The 25,800-nt window shown below is 37.8% G+C and overlaps 1 protein-coding gene across 18 annotated transcripts in view; it reads left to right on the top strand.

Annotated features, from left to right (window-relative positions):
- PTPRK (protein tyrosine phosphatase receptor type K) overlaps positions 1 to 25,800 on the top strand; it is a 390,147-nt gene that overhangs the window by 287,865 nt on the left and 76,482 nt on the right. For all 18 annotated transcript variants that reach the window (XM_032101656.1, XM_032101653.1, XM_032101659.1 and 15 more), the window contains exons 8-11: positions 3,947 to 4,249; positions 16,364 to 16,473; positions 17,695 to 17,896; positions 20,776 to 20,881. In XM_032101656.1, coding sequence (XP_031957547.1) covers positions 3,947 to 4,249; positions 16,364 to 16,473; positions 17,695 to 17,896; positions 20,776 to 20,881 — 721 coding nt within the window. The remainder of the gene's footprint in view (positions 1 to 3,946; positions 4,250 to 16,363; positions 16,474 to 17,694; positions 17,897 to 20,775; positions 20,882 to 25,800) is intronic.

The raw sequence follows: 25,800 nt of genomic DNA, 5'->3' as shown, positions 1-25,800 counted from the left end.
GAAGTGGAAGTGGGGTGGAGGTCATAGCAGCAGCCCATGGGCAGGCAAGGTCTGGCAGAAGGGAGCCTGTCATCATTAGTGATGTTCACAAGAATCTAAAGGTCAACCCTGCCACCACCACCACCAAATCCTCCATATGCCTTGTTGCTGGGTTCCTGTTTGAAGATCTAACTCTGCCAGTCAGGATGTTCATGTCTAAGAGCTTGACGCAGTCACAGGATATTGAATTTCCTGCAACAACAGAAGTCCTGCATACTTTCTGCTGTCACCACAAAGGACTCCCTCCAGCATTTTATCCGATGGAGAAAAAGGCTTGAAAAAAATAAATTATGAATATCTTCTCCCCAAAAATTTAAATTTTAAATACAAGATTTAATGCAAAACAACAACAAAAAAAGCTGTTTCATTCAAATGTGAAGCTCTCAATCAAGAAATCTTTCTAAAAGAACAAGCCAAATTGTTGTTTTTCAAATAGCATATCCTCGTGCTCAGATATTCAGTAGATGTCTGGGCACCGTTATGCTTTTTCAAACTTGTTCTAAGAAAACCTTAAGAAAAGCCTACCAAACCGCTTTTTAAAAAAAGACTAGAGTGTAGGATTGGAGTTAGAATTTGGGTAGAAGCACTGGCATGTACATTATAAAGGATCTCTCTGAATTGCTGCAGCTAGGTGTCTGATGGCCACCAGTGACCTGGGAGCTGGGAACCATTCAGTGTTCTTGTGCCCCTGGCAGTAATTCACTTAGTAGCTTTGAATAAGCCATTGACCTTTGTTGTACCTCTTTCTCTTCACAGAAAAGATTTAACACCACTTACGTGTCTCACAGGGGTAATTGGTAAATTAATGTTTGAAAAATATTAAGTGCCTTCTGACATTATTATTGAAACTCCAGCAGACAGGTTAAGGATTGAACAGGTATTTTGAGAGCATCTTATTTCTTCCCTCTTTGTCATAGGCTGCCACTTTGACATGGGTAATGAAACAGAGAAGTGTGAACTCATGTACTTGAAAGTCCATGTATTTTGGATAAAAGTTCTAGATGTGACTTAGAGAGGAAAGATGGGAAAACAACTGGGAAGACAAGATGTGAATTGAATTATTTGGATTAGCAGTACTCAAAGAGCGTCAAGAGATCAGAAGGTAATTCATAAATTGAAATTAAATCCCAATAGGGTTAAAGAAATGTTCCAGTGAAATGCAAACCCTAAATTGTGATGGGGAAATGGAAAAAAAAAGAGATGAACAATTTTTCTCCCATCAAGATCAAAGCTGTTCTTAATGAGATGGTTGAGATCTTTGGGAAGCCTACTCAAAAATTCAATAGCGTTTTATCTGAGAAAAGTAATTATTCGAAGATTGCTTTCTACTGAGGTGTTACAGATGGAGACTTTGTGGTGTGGTAGTTTAAAACAATTGGTCTTTACCTCTAGAGATTCCCAAGATGAACATTGCCCAGAAGAAAGAGTGAAATTGTGTTTTTAAAGCATCGTTTTAGGAGCAGTGGGACAGTTGGCAGAGTTTACTAAAGCTGTTGAGAGACTCTGCAGACTTTAATTACCATCTCAATATTGCAGAAGTTGTTTAATTTCTGCCAAAGAAGGGAATAGTTGTGAGAAAGTGAGATCACACTCTGTCTTTCATTCTTTCCTTTTTGACAGGTGAATAAAGGATGCTTTTCAGTATCTCCTCTAATGCTGTGACACATTTGTAAAATTTGCATAGAATTGTAAAATAATTTTTCTTTAAGATTAACAAAGCTTTTATTTTTTTTTTCTTCTCTCTTGAAAGTGCTGTGCAGCATAGTGTAAATGCAGTTTAAGTCTTGTCATGAGAGATGCAAGATGAAAATGGTGCGGATTTTCTGTTACTGATTAGTCAGCCTCAAACACTAATAGTTTCAGACTTCATGGTCAGACGCCAGGTGTTATGTTGTGTTAATTCCAAAAAATTTTGAATTCAGGTTTGAATTCCATCTCTAGTGGGAGTGGTTGGAGGCACAAACTGGATTAGGAACAAAGAGGAAATTATTAAAATGAGAAAAATCATTCCATTTCAGAAGGAAAACTTAGCCTATAACACATTTCCTTGGTGAATTATATGTTTACTCTTTTAGGCCTCAAACTCTAAATCAGGGTGTATATAAGTAAGTTTTGCACTGTCATTCATGTGAGAAAAAGGCTGATTATACATATCTGTATGTATTTATATATATATATATATATATGTATGTATGTATGTATGTATGTATGTATGTATTTGTCTTAACAGTTCTCTTCCTCCATGGCACTTGAGTGTGTTCAGTTTTTTCCCAAATGCTTGAAGTAGCCAAGTGAATACTAATTCCTTGAAGACCCTTGCCAGCTCCTTCAGTAGATCTACTATGTTGCAATTTTTTTTTTTCCATGACTGCCTCACACCTCTCTGTACTTGCTAATGCCCCAGCTATTGTTTTCTCTATAAGGCCCTGTTTTTTCTCCTTCTCTTCAAGTCTCTTATCTCTCAAGGACCTTTTCAATGCTATCTTTCAGTTTCAAATCTCTATTATTAGAGTACACAGCGTGTTCAGACAGCTACTGTCCAGGAAGTCAACTTGCTAATTTGTATTTTTCACTGTATATATGATAAATCAGTATTTAAGGGCAAAGTTAATATATGTGCTTGTTCAAAATGAAGAAAGGAAAGGATAGATCATGGAAACAAATAGGTGTAATTTTTAATCCTTAGCACTCATCCTGTTACTAGGAATACCTTTATGTTATATTTAGAATTCAGTTGTTTTGATGTTTGAAACTAAATGTTTGCAGTTTGTCTGGCAAACTGCATGCTGAATAGATTAGACTGATTCACGTTTCCTTATTTCAATATACCATCTGTGCTTTTGGCTGGTTTTTGCCTCACTGGAACTCATATAAGCTAGTTACAAAGTTTATGCTCGGAAAGAGAAATCCTATACTTCATTTCCTTCAACAATCTTGACTGTTTTGACCTTAAACCAGAAAGGACACAAGGCTGAAGCTGTATCAACAACAGGCTTTATTTTCTCTGGTGAGGAAGCATGGTGTATTTTCAGTGAAGATCTAGTATATACAGTCATGGTCATAATTTTCATTGTGTAATCATTTTAATTAAGTTCGATGATAAAAGTTAGCCTTGCGTGAGGAATGAATAGAGAGACAGTGAAAGACTGATGACCACTTGGGGAGCATCATGTACCCTGCTGGTGGAAACACAAGTGTGGAGAGCAGCCGAGCTCGGGGAGCAGGTCAGAGGTTACCTGCTCATAGTAATGTCCAATCATGGTTTTAGGGATTTGAAGGAATCAGGATGCAATGGAAATATCCAAAAGCACTTTTTGTGCCGTTTCTGAGGGGTTTTGCTTGAATGAATAGCTTCATTACTCAAATAATAAACACTAATTAATATCTGCATCATTTTTGTAACTGCTAGTTTAGTAAGGTAATTTGTATAATTAGTATACAGTATTGCTTGGTGGCATGATAAATCATAATGTATTATATGTTCACTCTTTACCATTATGATGTATTATCTAATTTACACAGGTAAAAAAAAAGGAAAAGGGCAAGGGGAAAATCAAGAAGGGAAGCCAGCAGTGACAGCTGGGTGGCCTTTTGGTCACTCTTCTTGCATCTGTTGCCTGTATTCTCAATTGCTTTGAATTGCTCCACTGATAATTAACAATTCTTTTTCTCACTGTTGCTAAGTCTCCATCACTGAATAAAGCCTGCAAAGAGAGGACAGAGAGGAATGAAGTAAAAAAAATTAAAGACTGGCAGCTTTTTTTCCTCCAGGGTACCTGTGCAAAGGATGATATTTTCCTGTTTGTTAGGTGCTTCCTTTACTTTTACATTCACATCTACCAGCTACAGTTCAGCACAAGGATGAAGAATGTTAACAGTGTTTTCTTCATTATGCTCTGTTTTCTAGAACCTATGAGAACCCCAAAAACACTGAAGATTGCTGAGATACAGGCCAGACACATCGCCGTGGATTGGGAATCTCTGGGCTACAACATCACTCGTTGCCATACTTTCAATGTCACTATATGCTACCACTACTTCTGTGGACACAATGAGAGCAAAGCAGATTGCTTGGACATGGACCCCAAAGCACCTCAGCACGTTGTGGATCGTTTGCCTCCCTACACAAATGTCAGCCTCAAAATGATCTTAACCAACCCAGAAGGGAGGAAGGAAAGCGAGGAAACCATTATCCAGACAGATGAAGATGGTATGTTAAATGCTCTTATGGAAATTACATCCAAGTCCAGTCTAGGCAGGTGGAAGGAAATTACTTTGTGTGTTACAATATGTATCCCGAAGGATGGAAGTTCTTTTCTATTAATGTATTAATTAGCCCCCAAATGGTAGCTATGAAGGTGTTATAGCTGTCACCCTGCATATGTAGCTAAAACCGTCCATGCAGCACAAGTCAAACTGGATCTCTCTCTCTCTCTCTCTCACCAGAAAAAGGAGGATGGCTTCCCAGTCATTCAAAAAATGTGTTAATGCAGGTGATGAGAAACACATGGTGGTGTTAGACTTCTTCACAGTATTAGGTGTGGTATTTGAAAATTAATTCTGTAAATCATATTTAAATATTGAGTTCAGTGGTTAAAGACTTTATTCAAGATTTAAAACCTCTACAGCAAATATATTTGAGCAGTAATTTATGTTACAGGTTACAGAATATAGTGTCTGCTAACTATTTGAAAGCCCACAATCAAATTAAAGTATTATTTTGACAACTTGAGAATTAGACTCAATGATTCTTATGGGTCCCTTCCAACTTCAGATATTTGAACATTCTTCTTTAAAATGCTTTCAGCAAAGTTTCATTGACAAGACAGTTGAATTTACCTCAGCTGTGAAAAAATAAAGAATAGATTTAGACATGTTAATGGTGATCCATTCAGAGGCTGGGCTATGAATCTTAGTATCAAGGATATGAAAATAAAAATCGATATTTTTCCTTAATAATATTTAAAATGTTGTAGCAAAAATCAGTTTCAGTTTCTTTTTCTTATGTTTAGATTTTGTGAAAGTACTGACAACAGCAAAATGAAAATAGATACTTCCATAGGTAACAAAAAGAGAATACTTGGACTAATATAAGACTGTAGATAAATAAAAAGGTAAAATTGAAAAAAGTAATGTGTTTACTTGCCTGCAAAATAAATGAATGGGAAATATAGCTTTATATAACAGTCAGTGTTAGTGTCTGGTAGTGCTGTTTTTCCATATATTTTCAATTTGATGAGAAATAGAAGAGGAATATATTTACTGTTGCAATAAAGAGAGAACAATTTATTACATAGGTAGAATATGAGAATATGAGCTGCAGAAAACTATAGACACAGATGCATCATATGAAGATTTACTGACAAGTACAGAATTAGAATATTTCATGGAATTCAAATTAATTTTTTATTTATTTTAAACATAATTAATGATGAATTACTTCTGTGTTTGTGTTTACATTGTAGATATGTATGGTTGCTATTTTCCTTGAGGTTAAAAGAGTAGTAGTGATATTGTTAAGTTCATGGAAAATGGATTTCTTTTCCTTTTAACTGGATTTTCAAGAGAGATTATGGTTTCCAATGGCCTTTGCCTTGCTAGATGTGTGGAGATGGCAGATGGTCACTGTGTCCGTACTTGTCAGGAGCAGAGTCAAATGCATTTTTATACTTTGTCTCCTGGTTTTGTTGTTGATTTTTCTTGGAAGATGGTGCAAACAAGGCAGGTTTTGGTCTCAAGCTAGCACACCAGCATACTGTCAGTGAACTTGAGTTGAATTGGCTTTGGTGTCACAAGTGGTGTAGTGTAGAAGAAGCCTCACCCAGTGAACTAAAGTTGCCAAGGTAAACTGTTTGAAACAGATGTTGTTTTCACAGAGGGACTGATAAATTTTAAAAGGTACCTATATTTAGGTGTGCTGGTGGTAATAATGCTTGTGACCTGAAAATAGCCTCCTGTGGGCTTGACTCTGTGAAACTATTGGGATCAGAATCAGATTTTAATTTTGTGTTACTGATTGATTGGAAGTCTATGTCTTGCCATGACTACAAACTACTGGGCTTGCAGACAATGTACAATACTGAGAGGTTCACACCTGAGTCTTTCCTTGAGCTCTCACAGCAACAGTAAACTAAATCCCGTAGCTGACTGCTTATGTGTACACTGCTAATTTAGTTCCAGTCCGAGTGATCAAGTATCTGAAACTATTTCCAAGCAGAGTTTGCAGCTTAAAGCAGGACTTGGACTAAGAAGATGAGAGGTCCAATTATGTATGTGATTCTGTGCCCTACATTTAACACATGGTCAGATGAAGCTGCATTGTCTTCATGGTTTTTGCAGGTTTTAGAGTAACCATGATTTTAATTAGATCATGGAGGCATTATCAGTGATTCATTTTGGAGAAGGAAAGTAGAAGAAATAGGGTGTTGTCCTACATTTTTGCAAATAACATTAGTTAGAAATAGCCCTGATTATGATTATCTGAAACCGCCCTATGTTTTATATTTTTCATAAATAGAAATTTTGAAAACTCCAGATGACAACTGATAATTAAATTTTTGTAAGCTTTTCTGAAGGGTGGGATTCTTTACAATGCTGCTTTTTTTCACAAGGTACTGCTAAACAAGCAAAAACTTTATAGACTGTTGGAGTTAGAGATGCTTATCTCATGTTTTCTTGTCTCTCTTCCTCTCTACCATCTTGCCCTCATTTTCTGTTTTTCCTCATACTTTCCCATGCTTCCAAGCTGCCCCTTTCGTATCTTCAGTTGTTGTTTTGTTTTAACCTTTCCCTTCATCTCACTGCGTCTTTCAGGTAATTTCTTTCCTTCTGCCAGGAGCTTTACACTTTCCTGAACTTCTAGGATTTCCTAAAAGCAGAGGACTTTAGATTTTTATGAAGCTCTTCTGTGAGACAGGGAGGATCTCTGGTTGTCTTTCACATAGGTTCACATTTATGTAAGGCTGTACAGCTGGGCTGGGGGTCTTTCAGAAATGGCTGGACCCGTCAGAGTGCTGAGTGGTAACTGAGTTGCATATGATACCTGGAGCAGAATTAACTCATGAAACAATTAGTAGAAGAATGAGGTGAGATTCAAAAGCTGTGCTTCAGATCTCTGGAGCTGTGGCTGACAAACGAGGAAGGTTTTAATAGCTTGTAAATCAATATCTGCAAAAGAGTAAAGCCCAGGAATATCAAGACAGTCTGAAAACAGTCTTTCTTCTGACCAGAGCTAGATCTGAATACTTGGTAGTTTCAGTATTTCTGTTTAGCACCAGAAGATGGAATTAATCTTAAAAGTATGTTTTAGTACTTCCAGAAAGTTGTATTCCGTGTAAAAATAAAACCCCTGAATGAGACACTGATAAACAAACTTTGCAAAAAGACAATGAAAACAGGGAAATTTGTGAGTCTTTTAAAAGTGAAACAACATCTTTTGCTTTGGGGAGAAACCACACAGCTACTAAGGTTTGGAAGAAAGCTCTTCTGAGTACACAGGCACTTGGCATTATCTGTGCTATGACAGGGACTCTGCTTTTCCTGGCTTGTACAGAAGATGGACAATGTTTGAAGCATTTGATAAAGGAAGTAGAGGAAGGCTCATGCAACCTGTGGCTGCATACATGCTGGGCAAAGACCGTGTTTGGCATTTTGAGACAAAGTACAAAAACCAGCAGTGAATTTATCACTTAGCGTGAATCATCAGCATGCACATGTTCTTGGAGCTGCCTGTTGACCAGAGCACTGCCAACGCAGAGGGACCCTTTGTAAAAGCAGTGGATGAATGGGATTAAAGCAGATAAATGCTTCCTTAATTTTTAATTGGAAACAGATGCAAAAGGCAGTGGATTAACAGGAGTAGTGACTTTAGCCCTGAGCGAATAGCTATAGAGAAAGCAAATTGTGAAGCTCAAAGTGTTCAATGGTGATTTTATAACCAGTAAGGGAGTGTGTCATTGAACAGTAGGTAAACAACTGATTGAAAAGGATCACTTGGATTAGGAGAAGTATCCATTTTGGGGCTCAAAGTATACCAGAACTTTGGTCTGGGCCAAAGCACATTCTCATTGGACACAAATGATGTCCCCTGATCTTTCAGGGGCTCATTCAGCTCCATGCAGAGATATTGAGAGCTATGATGCAGGGTTAATACATCAGCTGTGCAATCATTACTCATGCTCCTGGAGAAACTCCAACAGGCTTGCCACTCTGGGGAACTGCAGAGGAAGAGGAAATGTTATAATTAGAAGACAAAAAAAAAGAGAAAGAGTGAAATGCTTTGTATACTGTCTAGATGTGTGTCCTGACATCAGCTGGGATAGAGTTAATTTTCTTCCTAGTAACTGGTACAACACTGAGGTTTGGATTTAGGATGATAATGATGTTGATAGCACACTGATATTTTAGCTGTTCCTAAGTAGTGTTTATACTAAGTTGAGGGCTTTTCAGCCTCTCATGTCCTGCCAGCGAGAAGGCTGGAGGGGCACAAGAGGCTGGGAGGGGATGCAGCCGGCGTACTGACCTAAACAGGCCAAAGGGACATTCCATACCATGGAACATCATGTTCAGTTTATAGAATGGGGAGAAACTTGGCCAGGGTTCACTGCTGGGAAAACAGCTGGGCATCAGCCTGTGCGCGGTGAGCAATTGCAATGCCCGTAATTTGTTACATATATTCTAATTCTTTTATCATTGCTATTCTTGTTATTTTCTTCATTTTTTCTCCCCCATCCAGCTGCTGAGGGAGGAGTGAGCAACTGGCTAGGTGGAGCCCAGTTGCTGGCTGGGGTTAGACTATGACACTGTGTGTAGAGGAAATATCTTTCACCAGCTTCAAGAGGGAGGATTTTATGGCAATAGTTGATATTTAGTATTCTTCTATGATTGATAGTAGTAAGTTTTGTAAGTTGCCTTTACAAAAAACCGAACTGAACAAACAAAAAAACCCCATTTGCTATGAGAAGCATCTTCTTCCTTCCTGCCTTCCCAGTTGTTCTGGCACCCTAGGAAAATGATGGAGGAAAGAAGAAAATACACTTTGATCAAAGTAAAAAAACAATGCTTCAAGGAGCTTTGAAAAAACATGGACATAAATCTTTACTGGTAGCACTTTAAAAGTTGCAAAAACAGCCCACCTGGGAGAAAAGGTTAATAAACTATGTCCATTACAGCAAAGTAGGGCTGCAAAGATTGTTTGAAATGGAAAACTCTCTCAAAAAATGTATAACTCGCATAGCTGAGTGACACATGCATAGATGTCAAGGGAACCAGGTATGCTAATCCTAATGGGGGAAAAGCTGGCAAATAGTTGCTCTTAGCAAAGAGAACCCCATGACTAAGAGATAAAAATTTCAATGCGAAGTTGTCCGTAAATGTCACTGCTAAAGGTATTGACCTCAGTTCTTGCTATAAATGAGACACTAGTTACATACATGTCATAAACATTGACAAAATTTAGTGTCAAGATAGTCAAATACAGGAGGAATTTTTGTCTTTAGCAATAGTGAACTGAAACAGAGTATAACCAACCTACTATCATTGATGAAAGGAGCCTGGAATAACTTATCTGTCCTACATCTTGTGAAAATAACCTCCATTCTTTTTTTCAGATGGTAAGCAAGTTTTGCTATTGGCATGTCATTGAGAGAGAAAAAGTGCTTGCAGGACATGTGAGCATTTTTTGTGAAAGGCATCAGAAAAGCTGATTTGTGAGAAAGAAAAAAAAATATTTAAAATAAAAAAAATTTTAAAATATTAGCACAGATTTATTTTAAGCTTACACTGAACAAATGATGAGTGAAGTAAGCTGTTTTAAGATATTGTGGAGACTAGAAATGCAAGCTGGGTTTTATATGAATAGCTAAGGAAAAATTGGCCCTGAAATGCAGAATTATTTACCCTGGCTCAAACAACTTCCTACTTTCATTTCCATTAGGTACCTATATTAGAAATGTTATAGCTAAAAAAGTGATACTGCGTATACAGTTATTTTGTTGAAATGCTGTATTCAACATAATGATGCTTGCATGTAGGCCAGAATTAGTGGCTCTTTTAGCAGTTTTTGTGGTGGAATGAGGGCTTGCACGTGGCCCCACAAGTTTCTGTGTTCCTAAGCCATGTGCTAGCTGAAAGCAGTCTCCAAATATTGAATTGCATACTTTCAGAAAGTTGTAAAGCTTGTATGTGATGTTACTTCATCCTGAAATTGAGAAACATTTCCAAATCCCAGGAATGAGGTGTACTGAAGTCAGCACTCGATGTGAAAAGGCTTTAAACAAATTCTGCCTTAGGTGTCCAAGCGCCCAAATTTAGCACAACCAGAACTTGTGCATTTGGATATTGGAACAAGCTGGCCACAGAAGTAGTGGAATCACCATCCCCGGAAGTACCTCAGCTCCAGGCTTTCATAGAGTTAGGGTTAGGGTTCAGGGAGCCAGAAAGCCTTCAGCTCCAGGGGCACTGGATCTGCAAAAGGAATGCCCAAGGGATCAAGGCAAGGCATCAACATTGCTGCCTCCACATCCATTGGAGTCTGGGTCACCCATGGTGATGGGGACCTCAGCCTCAGCACCAAGCTTCCATTAGGGTAAGGCTGGAGTTTGGAGAGCCAGGAAACCTACAGCTCCAGGGACACTGGGGCTGGAAAAGGAATGCCCAGTGAAACGTGCACCAGACAAGACTCAATATAAAATCTTTTTTTTTTTCTCAGTAACGTTCAATAGTATTTTGTTCTTTGCTGCAAATAGTCCAACTTGAATGATTTCCAAAGAGGTAATTTTTGTCACCACATATTGTGTAAATGCTCTTATGGTAAAGACTAGCAACAGGAGTTCTGGTTTTGTTTTTCCTTTTTAATATATAAAATTTGCTTCTATTTAAAACTTAGTCTTCAGTTGTAGTAAAGCGTAAAGTAAAAATGGCAAATCCTTCAGAAAAAGCCAATGGAAAGGTGGACCATTTTAGTTTCTTGTAACGTTTAAACAGTGGGAGAGATTAACTGTCACCATCTCCTGAAAATGAGCATCTACTTTGAGAGAAAGGCTGTAAGTTTGCTGCTGATCTGCTGCCCTTTTGATTACAACAAAACAATTTTTCCCAGTATAACCCTGCATATTCCTGCACATAACTTTTACCACAGAGCATAGTAATACTGTGCATGACTTTCAAAGAGTATAATAATAATAAAAATACTCTGTTTACATGCACTTTCATTATTTTGTAGCAGGAAAACTGAAGCAATATAAATTCATTTTTATAGTGGTCGGTGTCAGTTAATACATTGTTTTCCCAGAAGTAATGTATTGTAATATAAATCTCCTGTTAAGTCAGTGTAGAACAACATTTAAGTGACACTATTTGTGAATAACAATTTATTTGTGACTGTGACATAATTTAATGCAAATATATTGGTCTAAAATGAATTGGTGTGATGTCAGATTGATGGTTTGTACATACATTATGCATAGTATTTATAAAGTCCACCACCCCACATGCATATAGAAGAAAAGATTATCATCTATTCACTATATGAATAAATAGCTTTATTAAAAGAGCTCTGGAGTTGCATGTAAATTATGAAAGAAGAGCTTGTGTTGTTTGCACTATAAAACCTTGCTGAGATTCCCTTCAAAATTGTTTTATCTTACTTTTATATATATGTGCATTTTATGTTTGTCTACATTTTTACTGTTGTTTATTTTTAAGTTCAAAATCTCTACTGATATCCATATAGTTAAACCCACTTGAATTATTTCACTTCTTCAGATAAGTGTAAATCTTGACTTGTTGGAAGTTTAACATAGAATAATGCGTGGCAAAGAAAGTGTGTTTAATGCTGTTGTCACTGAGAGATGGTGGGGGTCACACTTCACAAGGTCAGCAGATGGAAAGAAAATCAATGAGACCATAATCTTTTTCAAAAGTGGGTGCAGAGGCCAAAAGGTCTGAGTTCAACTCCTCTAGCAGCTACTTATACTTTTAGAATTATTCAGATGACAATGTTAAGTAACATATTTCACCTTAATATGCTTGTAATAGTCTTGAGTGTTTTGATTTAAGTGTAAACTGTCTGTAAGTCCAAGGGAAAGAGTGAGAGCTCGTGTTGAAAAAGAATGGGAGCTGAGAAGTCAGCAAAAATGTGCTGTGGTGAGTGGTGGATCTTCTGGAGCTGCTCACACAAGCCTGAAGAAAGCCTTTGCTGTCTGTGAGGAGTTCTCCAAAAGCTATTATCAACACAAGGATGACATTTACCTGGCTAGTTTTCACCCAAGTCCTTGCTAAATATCATACAAGGGTGTACTGGGTCTGGCTCAGATGGAGCTCATTTTCCCTCAGCAGCCCTCACGGTGCTGTGCTTTGCATTGGTACTCAGAAAGGTGCTGATAACACCCCAGTGCTATGGCTACTGCTCTGGCACTGCATCAGCGCTGGCTCTCAACATTCTCCCCCCAGCAAGAGACTGGTGGTGGGCAAGATCCTGGGAAGGGACACAGCCAGGCCAGTTGACCCAAATTAACCAAAGGGATATTCCATGCCATATGACATCAGCTCAGATGTAAAAGCTAAGGGAGGGAGAAGGAATGGGGGGCAATTCTTTTACAATTTTTTGCCTTCTGGAGCAACCCCTGCATACGCTGGAGCCCTGCTTCTCTGGAAGTGGCTGAACATTGCCCACTCATGGGAATTAAAAATTAAATTTTCCCCTTTGCTTATGCACGTGCAAACTTTTGGGTTTTTTTTGTTTTTCTTTTGCCTCTTTAGTAATCTGCCTTATCTCAGCCCACTAATTGTTTTCCATCTTATTTTATCTCCTCTGCCCTGCTGGGAAGGGGAGAGAGCAGCTTGGTAAGCACCTTGGCATACAGCCAAAGTCAACCCACTACAAAAGGGAAGGCTCTTGACACTGTTTTGGAAAGGTGAAGTTTAAGATATTGCTGAAGTCCTTAGTGTCTTGCTGGGAGTCACAGGAAATAGGCAGCGGTGGCTGCCTCCATGGAGAAATGATGTTTGAGTCCTCTGGGTAGTGTTACCAACAGGCTGCCTTGCTGTTGTTCTGTTACCTTGCTGTTGTTCTTTTGGTGGTGTTTTTTTGTTTGTTTAGGGATTTTTTTTGCTAATTTTAGCCTTTTAAAAATTTCTGTTTGTAACAAATACTGAAGAACAAAGACACAAAAGAGCAAATGAGGATGTTAAGGTATTACTTTGACTAACCTGAAGATATTCTGTTCTTTAAGCAAATTCTCTTAATCCTGCTTTTCTCTTTCTTCACTCTCTTTACCCTTTTGGTAAAACAGTGCAACTGAGACATTTTTACTGTGGCTGAACTGGAAAATGGAAAGGAAAAAATAACTTCAGGCCATCAAAATGTGTCCTTCAAACTAATATTAATTTATATTCCTTTTTCTGGGCACTTGAACTTTTATTTGTTTCTTTGTTTTAATTCCAGTTGAGTTGTCAAATTATTTAAGTTAATCCCAACATTCATTTTTATGAATTTGTGGGAGTGGATGAAGTTTGTGGGAATTACTGTTCTCTTTCTCTAAATGCTTGTTGTCTTTTTCTTTCTGACTCTTTTGAACTGGGATTCCAAGCAAGCTGCTCATTGCTGTGCTAGCTTCTGTTCTTGTGCCCTTCCCATGCCAGGGGGAAGAGAAGCATGAAACTAACTTGGATCACATAATTCCAGTCACTTTAACATTGCTACTGCTGCCCTAAGCATCAAATTTTATATTTCAGGAGAAGAAAACAGTCATGGAATGAGATGAGCCTAGACACTTCTCCCACCTTGGTATTTAAACAAAAGGTGTAGGAGGATTTATGCAACCCTCAAATGCAGAGCCCTGCACCCAGTTTCAACTGAATATGAAGCATTTCTTTTTAAAGGCACCATACAAAAAGCATTTTGCATGTTTTTGAGCAATCGTGTCTGTTTTCTTTTTACCTCACATACTTTGAAGTGGTTTAATGTCAAATTTCATACACTGTGTACATGCCCTGGTGAATATCCATGTCCTTTCCCAGACACAGATGTACATGCACACACACAAAAATGTGCATGCATCGTCCAAGGAAAATTTCATGTGCAGCAGGGTATATTCATACCTCTTTTGAGATCAGGGAAATACTGTAGGGCATTCCCATGAAAAATGAAGTGTTGCCTACAGGAAGTCTCTCAATGACACAAACAGCACAGAGGGGCTGTCACTGCATGTCAGCCTTCATCCACTGCCTGGTCTGTCCCTGAAGAAAAGCACCAGCCTGTGATTTTAGTTAACTTCTCCTAAGCCTTCATATGACAATTAGATGAAAGGGTTATGTGAAGCTCTCACCTATTTACTTCTGGGCTTTTTTGACGTCATGAATTTATTATTAGTGTGCCAAATTGTGTTGTGTCAAGGGTCAGATCATCATTTATAGCTTGCATGTAGACTGAAATAAATTCCACTGATGGGAGAGACCACTCACTCTTTCCTGCTGCTAGCACAGACCTGGTGCTTCCTTTGATCCATCGGATTTTAATTTATTTTTGCTCTTCGTAAAACTTCAGTCTGCTTTGATAATGAATATCCAAGTAGTGTCATGCATAAGGCTCACTGAAAGTTGCACTGAAGAAAATGGGCTTATTAGAAAGAGACAGAAATATATGTCAATATATTACATAGAAATAACATTTTTGATTGAAAGACTGTAAATCTGAACAACTTTGTCTCTTTGAGGAGGGAAGGTGTTTCTTTGGGTTCAGAGTTTTTCTAGGCGGTCACTTAACCTCACCCCCTTCTTTCAAAATGTGTGTGTTCAAATCTAGGTGAGCTGCTCTGATAAAAAGGAATTGTATGTGTAGGCAAAAGTATCTTGTAAGCTGTAATGGAAGATAACTAAGTGCTTCTGGCTGGTGTTGATGGGATTACCAGGTGCTGTGAATCACTTCAGGCAAGGAGGCCTGAGGTGACATTTCAGACTTGTTATTACACCAGGGGTATTGGTTCCATTTGAAATAAGAAAGTAGGGTCATCTTAGTGAGGTTTAGTTCAAAGCTTTGAAAACATCTCTTATTGGAAGGAATTGAAGTGAGCAGTCTTGATCCTTCTGCACATGAGAAGGTCAAAGGCTGAAAGAAATGGCAGCTGAGCTGGTGTGTTTCCGCATGTTCAGCCCTCCCTTTTAAATAAGGATTTATTTTAAAACAACAGATCATAAGAAGATGTGATTTAGAGCTACTTTGTTAAAATTTTCTCTCATTTGACACTGTCTGTGCCGTAATTATGCCTCCCCTGATGGGGGAGAATTTTAGAGTCTTTGCCAGGAGTCCAAGAAACGAACGGGACCTTCAGCCTTCTCTGCTTTCAGATAGTTGTTTATTAAGTCTTATCAGAGAAATAGGGCCACTAATGTGACCCAGACATAGCACAGAGCAGAGAATGGAGGAGAATGCCAAATAATCAAGATTACACAGCCTTTTTAAAGGTAAATTAACAAACGGTCACTAAAAGCGTACATTATTTTTACTTTTCCACCAATGTATAAGAAATCATCTAGTCACATAGACTGGAACTGCGGAATTCTTTATCCAATCATCCCAAACTACTTCTACTGCAGAATATGGAGTAGTAGAAGAAGAAGAAGGTCTAGAGTACAACAACAATCCTCCATTTTGAAGTTTTTTGCTTTTATCTATTTACTATATTAACGAACCCAAATCCTCTAAATTTTTCACCCTGTGACAATCTTTCATAATATTCTATCACCTAGTTCACACCAGTGTAGATTCTAATTCTTCCCAGAGGGCAGGCAATTTTCTCCAAGGATGAAGGTCAAAACCAGTGTTGTTCAGGGGGGTAGAACCCTTCAAAACAGGCAGAGAAATACTCTCTGCACTCTGGGTTCCCACACTCTCCTTTGGAAGAAGCTGTATAACAGAGGCTCTTCCTTGCCTTTGATTTTTCCTTTTAAAAGAATTTTAGAACCATGTAGTCCTTGTCCTAAGATACGCTTATTACAGAGTTCAGTGATGTTCCCTGAAGTTGTAATCTAGCTTGAACTGTTTCCCCTGGCTATACTATGAGACAATTTGACTTTGCATGGAGTTTTGAAAACCGTATGTGTGGATAACGTTAACGTTTCAACTTCGTGCTCTCTCTGCACTGCAAATGACAAAATAGACTTTGAAGTGCTTTTTCACACACTCTACCATTGCCTTTTGCATGCAAATGAATACTAATAAAAATAGACCCATTCTCACTTTTGGTTTTAATAGGATGTTCTGTCATCTCTTTAGTTTTTCTGTCTCTTGAATTTCCTATTTTTAAAACTTTCATTTTGTTTGTAGTGCCAGGCCCTATACCTGCCAAATCAGTGAAAGGAACTCCTTTTGAAGATAAGATCTTCCTCAACTGGAAGGAACCTGTGGATCCAAATGGCATCATTACTCAGTATGAGGTAATCATTAAACACCTAACTAGTATAGGATGGGGCTAGGGAGGTGCACCAAGAGTGACAGCGCGTGTTTATGCTCTGTAGGCAGCTATTCAATAGTATACTTCTTTCATTTACTGAATACATGATTTTCTGTAGTGATTAGATATTCAAAATTTGTAATTATGGTGCATATGGCTGTCCATCCCTGTCAAGTGGCTTTGCCACATAAGTGCCTTAAAAATCTTGTATTGTTGCTATACACCGTTCCAAAGCCATGACAGCCATGATCTGGAAAATTTTCTTCATTTGAAGAGAAGGTTACATGAAAAGTAAGATTGTTATTAAATTTGGAGCAATGTTTTTTAGCTTTGTTAGATCTTTAGATATCACCCTTAAAAGAAAACCTCCATACAAATTCTGTTTAAAGTGTATTTAATTTATGAGCCTTCTGGGGAGCTTCACAGGAGGTTAGCAGGTAACACCAGCTGATTCGAGCAACAAATACCACACTTTCCAGCACTCCTCTTTTAAAGGAACAGAAGATAAAACTTTGTGTATTAGTGAATTATAGGAAGGCAAAACAACGAATCAAACAAAACCCCTTAAAAATCTATTTATTTATTTATTTATTGCTTACAAAATTTGCTAAATAGTGTGGGTTAAACCAGGCAGGCAGGCAGTTAGTTCAGCCCCACTCAGCCATTTGCTCACTTCCTCTCAGTGGAATGTATCAGTGGAATTTTCCATACATGAACTGATATGTAAAAGCAGTTGATGAATGGGATTAAAGCAGATAAATGCTTCCTTGATTTTTAATTGGAAACAGATGCAAAAGGCAGTGGATTAATAGGAGTAGTGGCTTTAGCTCTGAGAGAGCAGCTATAGAGAAAGCAAATTGTGAAGCTCAAAGTGTTCAATGGTGATTTTATAACCAGCAAGGGACCGTGTCATATAACAGTAATGATGAAGGATGCCTGCATAGCCTTTCAAATAAGGCAGAATCTTCAATAGCACACATCAAGCCCCCACTGGTTTAGTGCTGGACTTGGCATTGGTGGGTTAATTGTTGGAATCCATGATCTTAACATTCTTTTCCAACCTAAATGATTCTGTGATTCTGTGGTATCCTCAAGACAGATGGGTAGCTAGAGGAGCATCTCTCTTTTGTTTACTTTCCAGCCAAGCTAACCTAAATCCCTTGTGACCAAACTTTTAAGAGTCACAAAAAAATTGTTTTCCCAGGTCAGCTATAGCAGTATACAGTCATTTGATCCTGCAGTTCCAGTGGCAGGACCTCCACAAACAGTGTCAAAGCTGTGGAACAGCACACACCACGTCTTCTCCCACCTGCACCCTGGTACTACTTACCAGTTCTTCATACGTGCAAGCACTGTCAAAGGGTTTGGACCAGCAACTACGATCAATGTAACAACCAACATCTCAGGTAAAAGCAAACAACAGCATAAAGAAAAAACAGGGAAGGGGAGGGTGGAAATGTATTTTGAATATCCTTGTAAGACTTGAGAAATTGTGAAATGCTAAAGAAAACCCCCACAAAAAATCCTACCATGTTATGAAATTACGTTACTAAAAATGTTTTTGGGTGTATTCACCACAGGGAAGCATAAGTTCAGGGATAAATCCTTGCATGAGATGGAAATTGCACAGCTGTAGTTGATAACAGTTTTTTCTGTGTACTTTCATCCAAAGATTTTGAAGTGCTGTATAAACCTTAACTAATTGGGCCTTTCAACACTCATAGGTCACTAAGAACTGCATCTGTTTTGCAGGTCAGTAAAGTCAGGTGCAGAAAATTACTGACTTACTGAAGGTGACACCACTTAGCAACACACAGCTATAACAGAGTCAGGGCAGTTGGGACAAAGTGTGAATTTATTTTGCCAGATTCATATAAGTCTGCTTCCTTATGCCTTTATTCATTTACTGCAGTGCACCAACTTCAACACTGTTGGTCTTAATAATGCACTGTAAACTCTAGAAGACAGTAATGCCAAATGAAGTGCTTTAGTACTTTTATAATTTCCTAAATTTCAGTGTTATTCTCAAAAAATAAGATAGTGGGTTATGCAGTTGATAGTGGAAGATAAGTCATTGCTACATTTAGAGAAACTCTTTTTTTTGTGACATGGTGACTTCAGAGCTTGGCAGAGATCAAAGAAGTCAGTCATTTAGAAATTTAAACATCACAAAGCAGGCTATTTTCCTTATATCTGTCATAATGTAACTCAGATTGTCCTGTAAAGAGAAGTTAATAATGTAGTGGAATGCACCTATGATTTTTGTGGGAAACTATTCACATAGTCTCCTCACAATACATGAAAACACGCACATAAATCAAAATGGGACAAAATTCAAGGCAGAGCTCCTTGAATTATGTAGCAAGTGAAATGCTGTATTTGTCATAGCTAACTGGAGCAGTTTGTTGAATTCCACCCCAGCACGTAAGCACTAGCAGTCCTATCCCTATCCCTTTGAAACACCCAAACAATGCACCAAAAATCCCCAAATGATGTGTTCTGTTCTGTTTATGTAGCTATTAGGTTGTTTTGAAGTCTGATATTTTACTCAGGTTGTTTTAAGGTCCTTGTGTTTCTTCACAACCAATTCTAATTCATAAATTTTCAGATATAATGATGGTGTGGTACTTGCATACTTGTCTTCTAACCTCTTTGTAGAAGGGAAAGAAAAGAGGTGTGTATCTTGCTAGCTTGTCTGGTATTTCAGTATTTTGAGGAAAAAAGTGCCTCAATGTGTTTGGATTATTTAGGACTAGAACGAATTCAGGCTTCTTCAGATATGCCCTCTTTTCCACACAGAAATTTTGGGAATTTTGTCCAGAATCCAGTATAGCACAACTTTCTAGACAGAGTATGGATCTGTTAGTTGGCAAGACATGGTTAATGCTAAGAAAGCTCAAAGGCGGGCTGTGACACTACTTGTATCTGAACTCCAGCCTGTTCTCCTTTCTATCCTACTTTACGCTGAGCTGTTTTCCAGTTTCACTCTGCATGACTGATACTTCATACGCAGCAATGCATGTTTCAGAAAATGCTAATTTTAGCTTACTGAGGAGTGAAATTATTCCTTTTAACTAAGCTTACAAGTGGTTACTCTGATTCTAGTGAACACAGTGTAAGCAGTAATTTTAAAATTAACATTAAATGAACATTAATTCTCAAATAATATTTCCTGAAATAAGAGCAGGTTTTGTGCTCATCTAGGATCTAGGACTAATGAAGCAAGGCTTTTAATCTTTCAGAGCTCTTCTATCTATTGATATAGTATTGTTAAATTATTATGACTTAAATGATTGACATCCTGCTAGGAAACATCTTTTTGTGAAAGTTCATTTTGAAATATACAGGCTTCGTTCATGATTTTGTAATGATACAGCCACATACTTAAAAAAACCCCAAACATGCAGATAGTTTTCAAACTAGTGAAGAATTAACAATGATTAGAAATCTATCATTTTCTAATTCACAGAAAATCCTGTTTCTTTCCTTGCACTAGGGCTGAAATCAGCAATAGTATTACTGGTGAGGACTGTAACAGGCAGCAGATTAAAGCTGGATGGTTGATGTAATTGCCAACACTAGCAATCCCACCCACAACCAATATTGCTGCCATGAAGGCATGACAGTCTGACAGTCCATTAGTGAATCAGTTCCTGAACTACTTCTGGTTTTGACTTCCATTTTGTTTTTTCATAGTGGTTCTGAAGCTGATTAATGAGCAGCTTGGCCGCCCATTGATAGGAATGGGCATGGGAATAGACTCCCCGAACCAGTTCTAGTCCACACATGCATGTCTATATAAGTCCCAGTTTTCCTGGACGCTGGTTGGCATTAGCATTGTTTCCCATGACATTCAAGAGGAAATGTGAAAGGTTCTTAAATTGTTGGAGGAGGATGGTAGAAGTTGGGTCTTTGACATGATGACTGTAGTTATTTGAAGGGTAGAAAAATTGAGGCCAAAATGGTTTTTTTTGTAGTTTAGTGTTTTTTGTCAGTCACCTCCTCCCTCTATTTCTGTCCTTCTTGAATAAACCTGTTTTAAGTGTAGAGGTGTCGTGATTTGATGGGAAGCGGTTAAGGATAGAGTTATCAATTGTTGATGAAGTCCCATTCATGCTGTAGTAACAGATTATGCCTGATTGGAGAAACTGTTTAAAAATATTCATGTGGCTGATAATGACTGTGGCTTTGTTTTATACTCCAAACAGCCAAAACCTCATAAAAATTCCAAATGTTTTCACTGATTTGTTTCTTGTTCTTTTCCTTCCCTCTCAACATTAATCAGCTCCCACTTTACCAGACTATGAAGGAGTCGATGCATCTCTCAATGAAACTGCTACTACAATAACTGTACTCTTGAGACCTGCACAGGCCAAAGGTGCACCTATCAGGTAAAAATTTTAAAAATATATATTTAAAAAAAAAATAAAATCAAGAAGAGTTTCTTTTTATAGTTGAATATTTGTTGTGTCACAGTACATAGAGCTGTTCATTTCTGAGTGATAGTAATTTTACACCACTATTGTTTTTCTTACCTACACCTAGCTTGTCAATAGACGTGTAACTAAAAAAATCTGGGTTTGGCAGGTTTTTTTTTTAAAGATAGTCATGACCTGAATCATTCAGCTACCTGACCTGTTTGATATAGGGTCCCCAGACCACCTTCTAGCCATTATAATTTCATTTTACTTTCTCACAGTGCCTCTGAAATATGACACTGAAAGGTGTTTGTGAGAAAGTAGATTTGAAAATAACACTTCCTCTCCAGTGCTTCAAAGTCAGCTACTCTATAGCATATGTGTATGATTGGAAAATTGGAAGCCGTGGGGAAATGGGAGAATAATAGTGATGAATACAAACTATTTGACCTTTTTCTTCTGAGAGTGCTTCTTACTAGGAATCATGTAGCAAGCCATTAAATTTTATTTGGCGTGTCCTCTAATCATATTAAAATGTTTCATTTATGTTAACTTTGAGGGGCCTTTCCATTTCTGCTCTCTGTTGAGAGATAATTTAATTTTGTTTGCAAAGATTAGTCCACATCCTGCTCTTTACTTCTACTTGTTAGTGTAAAAATTTTATGATATTATTTGATTCCATTTGTGATTTACTGATGTGGCAGCATCAGCAATATTCAGGGGCAGGGTTGACTAATTGGGGGTTAATTAGCTGCTGAGCATCAGGAGGTTTTCATGCTATTACCCTTGTGACATTTTAGAGAAACAGGGGCTAATCATTCTGTGTTACATTAAGTCAGCTATCAAGGCTCAGCTGATGTTGAGTAACATGCCCAAATCCTAAAAGTAGAGGAAAATTAATTGTTTCCTAAGTCTATTTCCATTAAGGGGAATATAAGTTCTATATGAATGTAGTGAGGATGAGTCACATAACTATATGCATTTTTATGTGCTTATCATATAGTCACTCTTATGATTTATATTATCAAGTTATTTATTTATATTCTGTCAGAGAAGAAAATCCGGATTCATCCCCTTTAAAGGAGGTTTTGATGTGTTATATTTAAAATTGTATTCCCATGGATCATTCATTTCTGAGAAATTGCCCTGGGGCAAACCTGGGATTTTTGTGGAACAGGACTGCTTTCAGTAAGGAACTTGGATTCTTAAAATAGAGATTTTTTTAAATTAATACCTTGGAAAACAGACTTGTGGTCTGAAAATGCTCTCAAATCTGAAGGTGCTTAAACTCACTTTCCTCTAGGGCTTTGTAGGTGCTTTTAAAGACTTTTAAGTGTCCTGCTGCTGGCCCTAATGAAAGCTGTCCTTGTTTGGGTAATGTGATACCTATTCTCTCATGTAATCCATGCAACATCCTTTCAGTCTTGTGTCTGGCCACCTGAGGGAGCTGAGGCAAATTCTTGCCCAGAGCATCCCTGCCGGACACCACTGGGATCTACTGATAGTGGTGCATATCTTCTTTACAGCAACTGCTCCGGGGCAATCCTGGGCTGACAGCAGCAGGGTTCCACCTTCAATCCCACCATGCAGCTTCAGGGTGTCAGTCTTGGGTCCTGGGTTTCTCTCCTGGGTGGGTGCTTCTTTTGTGAACTGGTAGCATGATGGGATGTGGCTAGAGAGTTACTCACGGGGCTAGAAAATTACCTAGATCAAGAAGTTCTGGTTTCTCTGCTCTGTACTTGTAGATGAGTAACTTGCTGCAGAGTAAACCTGAAGCACACAAACTCACATATATTCCATCAGTTTTCCTCACAACATCCTCAGTTCAACGGCATGAGCTTGTCACTGTGGCCTATGAAGATGGCAGGAAGGATCTATGTGCTAAATGTTAATAGACAGTTTGATAGTCATAGTTTCATAGAGTATTAATCGCTGTTGTTTGACTGTGTTCTCAAAAAGCATACTTCTTTCTTCCTTTCTGTCATCCTCCCTCTCCACTTGAGTTAATTTCTAAAATCTAAGATATAACATCAAGTTTCTAACATCAAGAGGCCAAGGAAATAAGTCCTTTACCATAACTGGAGACTTGGGCTTTATTCTTAAAATCAACCAGGTGTTTTATTCCTTACTTGGAATGAGAAGCATTCTCTGGTGGAATGCAGAAGGAATGGTATTATTCCCTTTTCTGAAGGTATGCATATTTCTGACGTATGCAGTCAGGTACTTTTCAGCAGCTTCTTAATAAGGAGATAAATGTAGCACACTCAAATTCTGAATTGATTCAATGCATTTGCTAAACTTTATGATATATTTCAGTGAAGCTTCACTCCATCCACACTGCAGTTTTGTTTCCTCTAGAAGCTGGCTTACTGCCACAATGAGTGTTACTAGGAAGGTGGGGAAAAAATGGATCACTGTGCCTGCAGCTGTGATGGAGTAGAAGGGACTCAGATGCTGTTATTTAGCCAGACCCTGAAGAATACAACTGGCTTTTTGAAAAGTTTTGTTTCTACCCAGTCCTGTAATCTCGGGATCTGTAGATGGTCATTTCATTTAATATCAGTAGGTTCATGTTTAAAAATTTTTTTAAAAAATAGGAAAAGAAAAAAGAAGTAAACGGAAAACAAGTTTAGTCTGATACTCTTTTGCTTTTACAAACAGAATTATGCTATGGTCAGATTTCCATCATAGCCTCTCCATCAGCACAGCCACTCAGCAAACAGATGTTCCTTGTCTTAAGTATAACCTATGAGTGGTGTTTCTTTAAGACACTGCCTAGCTGCCCTAGTCACCACAGTTTAAACATGACTCTAATCATACCTTCCTTGTCAGGTTTTATTGTGCAATCTCTAGCATTCTTTATGGCCTCCTGAAGTTTTAAAACAAAATTACAAACTAGAAATGCAAAGGGAGACAAAGCTGGATGGCTCAGGCTCACTTTGAAGCGCGTATTGTTTCACCATTAATCTTGTGGATGAGATTCCAGTCAGTAGAATCAATGGTGCTTCGGTGATTCATTTGAAGATGTGATTTGTTGCTGTAGTTTTTCTGAAGGTTCCTAACTGAGTACCAGAAAAACAATTTTTTGTTTTCGAATCCTACTGCAGATCAGGGTTACAAAGAGTGTGCATCAGAATCAGAGTAAATTTTTAATGATTAAATTTATTTTATTTGATTAAGTGCTTTTCTTGTACTTCCATGTGAAAAATTAGTTTGTTTTCATTTTGCAGCAAGATTAATTAAGGGGACCATGGCAGGGAGCAACTAAAACAATCATTGTCAATTAGAATTACAAGAGCTGGGGCTGAAACTTGGGCTCATCAGTCAGTCTGGTGCTTGACAAAGGAGAGGAAGATGTGCCTCCACTGGACACATAGAAAGAAATGTCTAGCAGGTATTTAAAGTCTACTCAGAATAGGGCTGAAGTATGAACAACATTCACCACTGCCATATCTCTTTGGGAGCCTAAATTTTTAGGGAGGGATGAAAAGGAAGATCTTTTGTCAGAGACCTACACCTGTTTGCAATTGTCTTGGTCAATAGGGAGGTACTGTACAGGTTTTCTTAAATTACCAAAAAAAAAAAAAAAAGATTTTGTCATGAAAAATAATTTCTTCATGGAAAATTTCAGCTGAGGAGTTCTTCAGCTGATGTATCTTCAAAATTTCTCTGCTTACCTGGCTGTCTCAGATAACTGTTCGGCCTTTATGATTCTGATGACTTATGTAGCAGGTTCTGAAATTTTTATTACTCTTCAGAATATCTCAGAATTTATTTTATTCATCAAGAAGAAGGAATATTGTCATCTAAGCTTCCCACTCCTCTATCTTTATTTCCCTTTTTTAATCCTTCTCTGCTCTGTGGAAAGACTGGGAAAAAATGCTGTTATAGGAATTCCCCCAGCTTCTGTCACAAGGAAGCTCTTTCAATAACTGAATTCTCATCAGCACAAAAAAATGTATAGAAAACCTAAGATAATTGAAGCTAAGATTAGTTATATGTAAAGACACAAGGATAAGCAGCGTACATAGCTAAATTTTCACTAGTACCTGATACCAAAACATATTTGAAGCCAGTGAACACCCCACTTTTCAAGTTGCAAATTTAGCTTTGACTTGTTTCATCACATGTTACAGCAGGGTGTCCTTTCTGACCATTATTATGTGCACATAGAGTAACAGTGCTGCTCTGGAACCACTGCAGTGTTTAGTAAATGGGTTTAAACAGATGGTATCACAAAGGACCCAGAGGTAAATGACTGTATTCCTCCATGTCTTGTTAGCCTATAATGTTGCATGAAAAATACTGTCAGATTCCCCTTCTAAAGAGGATAGGAAAATCTTTTATTTAAATGTACTTTGTGAACACGCATCTAAAAAAATAATTTAAAATAAAGCTTTTTTGGAGACTTAAAACAGTTTCTGTTATTTGCTATTTTTTCTCTTGAGTAAGTGTAGATGACTACAATATGTATAGCTGTGTCCTATTTTCCACATATTGTATATTTTTGTACGTAGGGGTCCAAAAAGCATTTTTTGGAAGATATTTTATATAAATTAATTTATTTGAAAGTTTTTCAGAACTTTCAGATTTTATTGTGGTCTCACGCTTAAAATTTTTCTATACCTTTTACATCCTATTCAAAAATTACAGTGTTCTTTTAAAGAATGCTATAAAAAGAGACTTTTAAACAATGATTGTCATGCTGTTTGATTATTTGTTTTGATCTCCAAAGAGACTTGACCCTAAAAAAGGAGATGTGCCTTAAAATGAAGATACCCCATTTATGCCTTATTCTATAAAATCGATGGGGAAAGAGGGGTTGACATGGTAACTGTGGTGCGTCTCCTCTCGGGAGCTGTGTGACAAACCAGACTGTTCCAGGGCACCGT

Source organism: Corvus moneduloides, chromosome 3 (genome assembly GCF_009650955.1).
Source record: "Corvus moneduloides isolate bCorMon1 chromosome 3, bCorMon1.pri, whole genome shotgun sequence".
NCBI classification, from domain to species: Eukaryota; Metazoa; Chordata; class Aves; order Passeriformes; family Corvidae; genus Corvus; species Corvus moneduloides.
Note: the sequence above shows the minus strand (reverse complement) of the source record. Positions and strands in the feature narration are given on the sequence as shown.